This window comes from Radiomyces spectabilis (assembly GCF_025331425.1).
Source record: "Radiomyces spectabilis strain NRRL 2753 chromosome Unknown BYT42scaffold_3, whole genome shotgun sequence".
Classification (NCBI taxonomy): Eukaryota; Fungi; Mucoromycota; class Mucoromycetes; order Mucorales; family Radiomycetaceae; genus Radiomyces; species Radiomyces spectabilis.
This window is the reverse complement of record NW_026251928.1, coordinates 1,634,247-1,644,314: the sequence shown is the minus strand read 5'-3', so window position 1 is coordinate 1,644,314 and position 10,068 is coordinate 1,634,247. Positions and strand designations below refer to the sequence as shown.

General features: G+C 41.5%; 4 protein-coding genes across 4 annotated transcripts; 3 read left to right on the top strand and 1 right to left on the bottom strand.

The window, feature by feature from the left end:
• Positions 1–658: 658 nt before the first annotated feature.
• On the bottom strand, positions 659–1,256 carry BYT42DRAFT_611588 (uncharacterized protein; the record flags this gene model as incomplete). Its single annotated transcript, XM_051571524.1, has 3 exons — positions 659–801; positions 862–910; positions 1,041–1,256. 3 exons carry the CDS (start codon positions 1,254–1,256, stop codon positions 659–661), a joined length of 408 nt encoding a protein of 135 aa, XP_051426365.1.
• A 1,895-nt stretch (positions 1,257–3,151) lies between these two features.
• On the top strand, positions 3,152–5,070 carry BYT42DRAFT_560494 (uncharacterized protein). Its single transcript, XM_051567237.1, has 4 exons — positions 3,152–3,481; positions 3,580–3,703; positions 3,766–4,232; positions 4,293–5,070. Exons 1-4 carry the CDS (start codon positions 3,210–3,212, stop codon positions 4,945–4,947), a joined length of 1,518 nt encoding a protein of 505 aa, XP_051426364.1. The 5' UTR covers positions 3,152–3,209; the 3' UTR covers positions 4,948–5,070.
• An 829-nt stretch (positions 5,071–5,899) lies between these two features.
• On the top strand, positions 5,900–6,630 carry BYT42DRAFT_611586 (AP-4 complex subunit sigma-like protein; the record flags this gene model as incomplete). Its single annotated transcript, XM_051571523.1, has 5 exons — positions 5,900–5,924; positions 6,128–6,180; positions 6,241–6,280; positions 6,374–6,402; positions 6,493–6,630. The coding sequence occupies 5 exons, from the start codon at positions 5,900–5,902 to the stop codon at positions 6,628–6,630; spliced, it is 285 nt and encodes a 94-aa protein (XP_051426363.1).
• Positions 6,631–6,859: 229 nt separating this feature from the next.
• BYT42DRAFT_642749 (amino acid permease/ SLC12A domain-containing protein) lies at positions 6,860–9,651 on the top strand. Its single transcript, XM_051572590.1, has 12 exons — positions 6,860–7,147; positions 7,213–7,252; positions 7,323–7,359; positions 7,419–7,478; positions 7,544–7,619; positions 7,681–7,687; positions 7,725–7,785; positions 7,954–8,065; positions 8,130–8,200; positions 8,270–8,318; positions 8,384–8,478; positions 8,618–9,651. Exons 1-12 carry the CDS (start codon positions 6,972–6,974, stop codon positions 9,484–9,486), a joined length of 1,653 nt encoding a protein of 550 aa, XP_051426362.1. The 5' UTR covers positions 6,860–6,971; the 3' UTR covers positions 9,487–9,651.
• The last annotated feature ends 417 nt before the right edge of the window (positions 9,652–10,068 follow it).

Sequence of the window (10,068 nt, the reverse complement as noted above, 5' to 3'; positions counted from 1 at the left end):
CTTTCTATCTAATCTCTAATAAGCGTACCTCAAGGTTTAAATACATGATATGAATTCTTCGATGAGCATAAAACCCAACAGTAGCAACTTGCAAACGACGCAAAAATTCCCGGGGATTCTTTGAAACTCAGATTCCTCGGAGTCGCTTTCTTTATCTCTTCTCTTTGAGTCTCGCACCATCTTTCGTATTGCGGATAAGGAATGTTATCATGAACCGTCCGTATGCTTCGCTGAGAACAGTGAAGAGAGGATATCACCACTGATAAAGCGATTCACTCCGCTCTGGAATTTGACAATAGCTTGCAGGGTGACTGAGAAACCAATAGGATAGATACCCGTTGGGACGGCGATTAGATACAAGTACCAATAGATAGAAGGAGCACGGTTAATCGCCATTTCTACCGCGGGTATATTGTAGATACCTTGATGCATGCCACCTTAACGAATTTCTTTGAATGCACTTTTGTCATTTCCGGTAGTGGGAGCAGGTTGCGAGCCATCCGGATAAGTATCTTAATCTATGCTGGAATTCTTGGATGATGAAGTGGATGCATTCACCAAGGACGACAGCCCTACTTTTATGTCTCAAGGGTAACGAAGCGAACGTATTTCGCTCTTCTTCAAAGCAAACAACAGTTTAGATTCAATGTATTTATTTTCACATTGCCGGGCTCCATGCCGCACAATAAAAATCCTTGATTGACTGCTGAACCCAAACAACAACGTACTTCATCGACACGCCCTTGTTCCTTGTTCCTCCTGCTAGAGCCAACGAAACAAACATGCACTCTCCATGCTCCTCTATCATGACGCGTATTCAGTCATTATCCAATGCATTGTTGTTATTTATTATTAATGTACCTTGATAAACGTTCTCAGACGCATACAGTACGACGACGACGGTCAGCCGCTGATATGTAGTGAATCAAAATAATACGAAACTCGGCAAGGGAATGGGGTTGCAATGGCGGTGAATGGCTACAAACACGTATAATCTCACAGGTCGTTCCATGTTATAACTGCAGTTGTATCAGATCAACATCGGGACCACGTAAAACCGTGCGTTCGTAAGTGCCCATGGGTGTTTCAAGCTGATCAAAGCGGAAGCGATTGTTTTCACTATCGGTTCCTCGAAAAATGCCTTGGACCACCGTTTTTCCGTCCATGACAACGGTAGCCTTGGGAGCCGTTTGGGACATGGCAAGCCAAAATTGCAAGTAACGGCTTCGCAATGGATCTGTAGAATTGTCAGACATGAGGCTTTGATTGCAAAAAGAAACACAACGGCAATATTTGTTGGAAATTGAAAAATTTTATTTGGACGATCCCCCGAATTGGATCGACTAGACACATGAAAATGGAAACTGAAAAATGCAACAAGGTAAAACATGCAAGGGTTAGCGAAGAGGGCAGGTTGTAGCGTGCAATCACATAATGAATGGGGGCGTATCGTGGGAAAGGGTCAACGTCGATGAAAGTCAAGCTGTAACCGAGAGTCTTATATGCTGACAATCTTCATATCTTACTCGCTTGATTTTAAATCATATTTATGCATACACCACAGGGAACATAAGAGGTATCATATCTCACAGAGCTCAAGAGAGTGAACTTAGGCGGTGCCACCTGCGGGAGCCGGAAGCTTAGAAATTCAAAAGGGACCTCAAGGAGTAAAATGAGCGACTTTCATGGACTTGATATGACAATTTATTCAACCTAAAAGCGACAAAACGACAAGTCAAATGACAAACATGGAGAAGCAACAGGCCCGATATGACATGTTAGATGGATAAACATTGGAAACTGTGTCAAGATTTTAGATGCAACAGAACTTATTCCTAACCATCAACTGGCCCTTGTGCCCCGGCAAAACCAACCCCACAATACCATTTATCGCAGTCAACGTGAAGAGCACGGGCCGGAACTGTTGACGGTTGGTGCTTTATAAAAATCATTTTATACGAATTTTGTTTTTTCAGCGTCAAGGGTCTTGGGCTTACGGCTGTTTCCAAAAAAAAAAAAAAAAAAAAAAAAAAAAAAAAAAGGTCGATCTCGGAGAAAGCCTTTCTAGATGAGCGGTTTTTGAGAAGAAGAACAAACTTTGGCAGACACGTTGTGTGTCGATTTTATAGGCTTTCATGTTATGACACTACCATTGCGCCTTCCACATTTTCGTGAGCTCAGCTGAGAAGTTTCATCATCAGCAACAAAGTTGCGCAGTAAAGGAATTACAGCAAATACAAAACTGCTGTACTCAATGATGGCAATAAAGATTATAGAGAAAGCGCTCCACGAGCAGAAATCAACACGTCAACGTGAGAGTTATATAGACTAGACCTCGATGATCAACCCCCTAAACATGTCTTGCCAAGAGAATCCCTTTACATCATTCGAACTATTACTGAGCTGACGCCCACTGTAATGTTATTGCTTTTCGGTGGACTTTTTGTGTCACATATGGTTTAAAAGTGGTGACAGTGTGTAATAATAGATCATGTAGCTTGCCATTGCAAACCTCAAGTGCCCCCAAAAGTTGCTCACAACTTGATAGGATACAATATGACTTACACGCACCGATAGCAAATGCCTAAGCTTGCATGAAAGCGAGTCTAGACAATTACCAATCTTCTACTGGTTGATGGGGATACTGCAGGAGGTCGAACCACAGCAAATTTCAGGTTCGATCTGAAGGGAACCAGTGACGGAGTTTATTAGTTGAATTTGTCGTTTCGAATGAAACATTTGTGAAAATACTCGCCAATCATATTATCTCTTTGGCGTCATTTGAGCAACCGCTCCCACACAGCCACTGCAATACAGCCTGTGTGTTGCCATACTATCATGGAACGGGAAAAGCGTTTGAAATACTTTATTTCTTCATGTTACAATTCTTTTACAAGAGTATATTAACATAAAAGACAGAAATCCTCATATAGTCAACTTTCAAGGATATTATCCTCGAGTATATATATATATATATATTTAGTGCTAAAAAAATTTAGAGTAACATGAAATATTATGAAAAAAATTGACCCATATCCGTGCAAAGGATCTGCAGCGATATCTTTTTTTGTGTGTCTCCTGACAACCGAACTCCGACAACGGAAAACGAAGGACAAAAAAAAAAGATCGACCGAGGCAAACAGGTCAATCCCCGCTTACTCTCTTTTTATTACTTGAAGAATCTCGCTTTTACTTGCTTCTTCGGATCCATGCTTAATTCATCGATGCAAGGACACCACTGTATTCTTATTGCAGTGGTGTTGACATTGCTGTTTACAGCGAGTTATTTCCAGTTTTATACCGCGCAAGTGGTATCCGGACGTGCTATCGAAGTGGAATCCAATGTCCCTGCTCCTGGGAATGAAGAAATGGTTTTTGACTTGCCGTTACCTGCCGTCCTTCCGGAAGTAACCGAGTCACAAAAAGCGGCGTTGTATCCTCCAACCGTCAATGCTTGTGATCAGGTCGACATTGAATGGCTGTAAGTTGGAAAGCCAGGCTGGTCTCAGGAAGCATAGATTATGCTTACAAATTTTTCTAAATTTTTTTTATTTATCTTTGTATTTTTGACACATTTAGAGCATCTGACCGAGTGTATTGGGACGGCTGGACTACGAAATCTATGTTTATCAGCGCAAATGGATCATTCACAACAAAGGATGTTCATATCACCGAAGATACATCCGTCTGTGTGGTAGTCTTGGTAAGGCATTTTTTGTTATCATCTTTCGGCTTTGACGGAATACTGAACCGTGCTTTTATCAGCTCGGTCCTATTCCAGCTAAATCGTCGATACGACCTGAGAAGCATTATGGACCTGCCGACAGTATTCTGATGACAGCCGCGGGTAATAAAACCCGAATTGCAGTCAATTTACAGCAGCATGCCAAACAGACCAATGCTTATTACGCCTCTGTCTATTTTGCCAATGCCGATCAATATCGACTTGAGGCTTTCACCGAACACCGCTCTTATTTCTGGGAAACTCCGATATACCATGCCTACCGGCCATTTCCATTTGTTTCCCAGAATCGGCTCATTGTCAGAAAAGCACCGAAAGGCAGTCCGGTAGCCTGCGATCTGGCTCACTTGGAGCAAGTGCAAGGAAGCTGGGTGCTCTCGAAAACCGGGAGATACGATTTTAAAACGGACCAGTGTCAAATGGCGGAGATGGATCCTCAGCTTTTGCAAGCCAAATCCATCCATGTATGGGGTGACAGTAATATACAAAGGTACGTTAAATGGGCATCATGTTTATTCGCTTTCGATTAACAGATTTTCTTTGCGAATAGAAATTTGAAAGCATTGAGTCTTGGCGATGCTTGGTGCAATTATGGAGAAAGTCGATGCCTGTGTCACGACGATGATGATAGTGAGAGCTTGACAAGATACCCTTGGTCTGTGGATCCCAGTACGCCTTTGAAATTGAATAACACCTTGCACGGAAACATCGATATTCACTACCAATCCATTGGCCCTATCACTCTGCGAGATGTTCGTTCGGAAGTGAGACGTCAAGCCGACAAGCTTCCTGCTGCTGATCTCGTCATTATCAGCATCGGCAATGGCGACATTCCACTTTCGCGTCTGACCTCAAGACAATTCGCGCAAGCCTCCTTTGATCTCTTGAACTACATGCTTGACCAAATTTACCCGTATCAAACGATCGTTCTTCGAACACCCCAGTTCTTTGGTCACGGCACGCTCTTCTCTACTTCTTGGAACGCTGCCCGCAGTTCAGCATTTGCGACTGTCATTCGTGATTTTGTCGCGTCATGGAAAGGCTCAAGAAATATTGTACTGTGGGATACTCAGAAACTTGGTGTCGAACCAAATCACTGTACTTCGCTTGGTACTGTTCACAGCAGGCGCAACGTTGTGGATGTGGAAAACAAGCTTCTACTGAACCTACTTTACAATACCAAGTTGACCTTGTCATCCTCATAATTATCTTTATATCTGTTCTTTTCCCATTTTTTAGTAAATAGATTTCAATAGTATCATTTATGTATAAACAATTTTATGAATTAAAAAGCATACAGCAACCACCACTTTTACGCAAAAGAGGAAGAAAACGTGCAGATATCCATTGTATGAAATTTTTTAAAAAAAAAGGTCGTGCATGGCTTGAAAATGCGTCAGGAACTCATGTCCAGATGCGTTTCATAAGTCACTTTTGGTGCTCGGCATGAGACCCTTTATGCATCCATAAAGGCTGTAACTATGTGATTATGATTTTTACAGGCCGTACCTACCTTGAAGAGCACACGCGATGTTGCATCACACTGGTTAACGGTACCCCAAAACGATGGCTTATCTAATTGACATTGTTACTTTAATGCCGCGCTAAATTTGAAGAAAGCAAAGTATCTGATGGTCATTATTATATTGGCAATACCATGATAAAAGACGGATGAAAGGCGGTACACTTATTTTTATTCTACCTGCACTGTATACGAATCAAGCGGAAGGGAAAAAAAGAGAGCGCCAATTATCATGCGGTGCAAGTGGTCAAAGCAGGGGGCTGGTGCTGTTATACCCAAAAAAATAATCCGTAAGCGTCTGTTTTGATTTGGTTTCTTCTCACGATCCATGGTAACATAGCGTTCTTGTTCTTCTATCATGGGTTCGATAGGGTTAAAAACAGAATCTGGAGAAAGAAAAAATGTTTTGAGATTCATCGCACGACGAGTGTCACGTGCAAAGTGGGGTGCAAAATGCTGTACCTTGAAGTGGACCCAAAGCTTTTACGCACTTGTGCATTGTTCATTTGCAATAGTATGATTGCCTTCATTCTTGTCATTAACAAACGTTGTCAAACTCGGTTTTCAAGATACTATGACAATACAGGCGACGCAATAAAGGACCGAACGGCATTTGAGTTAAATGTAGCGAGACAATGTCTGGTCAGAAATGCCAAACAGGTAAGATCTTCTTATTATAGTATCCATTGCGACGTTCGTTTTTCTTTGGAACAAGATTTTTTTTAACTGATGTCAAAAAATTGAACAATATCAAGTGTCTTTTTCTATCGTTTCAGAAACTAAACATCGGTGAGTGGGCTGCCAGATACGGAAATTCAATGTTGAAGGTCAGCACATCGCTCAATCATCTTATGGCTCGTTAGTCTACCGTGTCTATGCTTCGCTTTATTTCATTTTAGGCTTTGATAAAGATGAGGTACAGTTACATCGATTTCGGATTTTTGGGCACGATAGGAAAGGCTGATCTTCGTCGCAGAATGAATTTGCTATGCTTGAGCTGATCCAACGCTGTGTTGGTAAGATAACAATGTTCTCGTCGACTCTATTTTTCTCACCGTCAAAATGACCTCATATTTTATGTCCTGTTTTACTGCTTTTGCTTTTGGTAGAATCGTTGGATATATATTTTGAGAAAGTGGTAAGCTACACGAAGGAACATGAGGGGAGAAAAAAGGAAATTTCAAGGTTGCACGACCCTCTATCTGATCACTTTTGATGATCGATATAGACGGAACTCGATCTGATGTTCAACTTGGAAAAAGTACACATAATCTTAGATGACACTATCCTCAAAGGCATTGTTTTGGAGACCAATCAGGATCGAATATTGGCTCCCATTGACACACTTACCAAATCTTCCAATTGAAATCCAACATCAGTAATTACTTGGTTCAACCTACAAAATGTAACCGAATCTAGTTCGGCACACTTGATCTCTGTTCATTTTTGGATTTGTGCGCTCGGCGGCACATGAGACTCTGTTAGAAATGGAGGAAAAGGTTTCGATTAGCGTTCCATATACGGTCGTGCACCTCCCTTCGTAATTGATCGTTCCGTTGTCTCCATTTTCGTTTTTACTTCCTTTTTTCTTTTTCCTTTAACTACATTTTGTTATCAACCCTATTTTCTTTTTTTTTTTACATCTCTTTAACTTTATCTATTTTTTCTATTGTTAAAGAAATCATTATTTATTTTTAAAAAGGCTTAATGGATCAAAAGATTAATCGCCTCGAAAGCGGCGAGTTTTCGACGGAGAAGACGGAAATCGACAAAGATTCCAATACCCTTGAAACGCATGTAGAGTTGCAGCACCTTCAGGGCGGCACTAAACGTGGTTTAGATGCAAGACATATTCAGATGATCTCGTTGGGAGGTGCCATTGGGTATGTAACGAACAACTGTAATAGAGGGCGGCTCATTCATCCATACAAACATATCCATTTTACAGTACCGGTCTTTTCCTCAACATGGGAGGCAATATCGCCACGGTAAATATAAAAAGCGAACCACCGTCCTCTTGTCGACTTCCTGTAGATTGATGAAAAATGATTATTGTAGGCTGGCCCTGCTGGTGCTTTGATTGCCTATGTGGTTGGTACGTAGGACAACGGGCTGATATCGGGTACAAATTTTCATCTTAATATGTTGTCGTAGTTGGTATCATGGTATATTGTATCATGACTTGTCTGGGAGAAATGGCTACTTTTATGCCTGGTAAGCTTTCAATGTTTGTCCTTCAACTGACAACTATTTTCCCATTCTCATTATCATTATTACAGTGACGGGTTCTTTCAACCACTATGCTACTCGATTTGTGGATCCAGCATTAGGTTTTGCGTTGGGCTGGAATTACTGGTAAGTGGAACTGGTGTGCCGTTTATCCTTGTGCACGGAATTCACAAATTCGCTTTCTTAGGTTTTCTGTAAGTTTAACATTGACAGTGAACTTCTAAATGATAGTTAGCTGATAATAATGTGGGCTTCTCTTTATTCGTGGACCGATTACTGAATTTTTCAGTGGGTATGTAATTGATTTAATGCTATGCGTATGAGAAAAAAAGTACGATCCTGATTGAAAAAAAAAATGAATAGGCTGTTACTATTTCTACTGGTAATTCTTTTTGTTTTTTCTCTGCAGTAACAGAGAGTAAGTTTGTCTTATTCCAATGAATCTCTACGCATTTTATAGAACTAGCTGCTGCTGCTACGATTATTGCTTGGTGGAAACCTGTCATGCCTGATGCAGCATGGTCCACTATTTTCCTTGTCATGATTCTTACCATTAATATGGCCAGTGTAAGGTTGGTAAAGACTCATTAATATTTTTAGCATCCTTTCTCAGCCTAATGTTTCGTTGGAATTTAGACTTTATGGTGAAATCGAATACTGGTTTGCCATGATCAAAATCATCATTGTTATCGTTTTTATTATCATTGGTAACGTATTGTTCGCAGTGCGCTTTTAGCCTACGGGAAAATGCCTAATGTGGGACTCTCGATATTTAGCTATCCTCGTGACCTCTGGTGCCGTGGGTCACAAAGTGATTGGATTTGCGTACGTGTCTTCATTTTGCGTTACCAACCTTTTCCGTTAATTTTCTCATTGTGGTTGATTACTAGTTATTGGAAAGACCCTGGCGCCTTTGTCGATGGCGCAGTTGGCACCGTGAGTGTGCTTTTATCAGCTGGTTTTTCTTTCCAGGGAACCGAAGTTGGTAAGAAAAAACACAACCCTTCTTTTTTACTTGATTATCCCGACTTTGTGCTATTAGCATGTTGTTTCTTCCCGGCCAAAGCGGTTGTTCGTACAACCTCAAATTGTTTCTCACAAATGACATGATCTTCTTTCTATAGTGGGTATCACGGCCGGCGAAGCCAAAAATCCTACCAAAACTGTACCGCGCGCTATTCGCAACACGTTTTGGCGTATTCTCATTTTCTATGTGGTCACCATTTTTTTGATCGGTTTATGCCTTCCAAGCAACGACCCTCAGCTGGAGAACTCTGACGACGACCCTGCTACGGCGGCTTTCACGTTGATTTTCAAGTTGGCGGGTATTGACGCCGGTGCTCATGTGATCAACGCTATTATCCTTACCAGTGTGTTGTCGGCGGCCAACTCTTCCTTGTACACCACCGCTCGTACCTTGCTTGGCCTTTCACGCGATGGTAACGGTCCTGCTTTTCTTGGCAAAGTCAACCGCTTTGGATCCCCTTACTGGGCAGTTCTGTTCTCGTCCATTACTGGGTTTGCCGTTGTTTTTGTTTCCATTTACAGTGCATCGGCGGCATTTGAATGGTTCATGAGCATTACTGCTGTATCCGGTTTCATCAGCTGGGCCGGTATTGCTTTTGTTCATATCCGTTTCCGAAGAGCTTACAATTATCAAGGACGCAATCTTGACGACTTGCCTTTCAAGGCTATTCTTTACCCATATTCAGGCATTTTCGCTTGTGGGCTCTGTATTCTCATCATTCTCGGCCAAGGCTACGTTTCGTTCACGCCAAAGTTTGATGCCATCACATTCTGCAAAAGTTATATCGGAATCATTCCTGCCATTGTATGTTATATAGTGTACAAGGTCCTTCGAAGAACCAGGGTCGTGCCACTTGGTGAAGTGGATTTTGAAACGGGCCGTGTCACACGTCTCGACATCGAGAAAGACGAGGAAGAAGACATTGATGTTGCTTGGTGGAGACGTATTTTACGATGGATTGTGTAACTGAGAAATTCTCATCTACATTTCTCAAAAATCAACTCGTGCTATAAAATTACTCTTTCTTATTGTTGTTATTCGTATATCGTACCATGATTGTTTCCAGAAAGGCACAGATTAATTAAAGTCGCTTTGTGTCCTGCAATACACAAAAAAAGTTTTCTATATTTGCCTATGAATGCTGATTTAAAAAGGGACCTGTAAATTCATTGAATGTAGCCATGGACAGTATCTGAATATCCGTATGTTTCCATGCAGATGAGTGGTTTTGTATTTCATGATTTTTTTTGGGGGGAGCATAAATTATCGCATTATTTGCATCTCATATCTGGGCACTGCCTTTATTTGCCTCGCCCTCGCCTGTGCCAGGTAAAAAAATGCTTCATCAATGTGGAGATGGAAATTTTTTTGGGAACTGTAATTGGGAAAGCAGCCTCCTTGAACCGTTAGAATTACACCAAATATGGCGCATGATACGGTTCAAAAATTCTTGCAAGCCTGGCATGAAATCGCAACACTATCACTGCCGTATGGAGTGACCACCTCCACTATCTGGTTGGTGGGACGTATAATAATAGATGGGTTCGT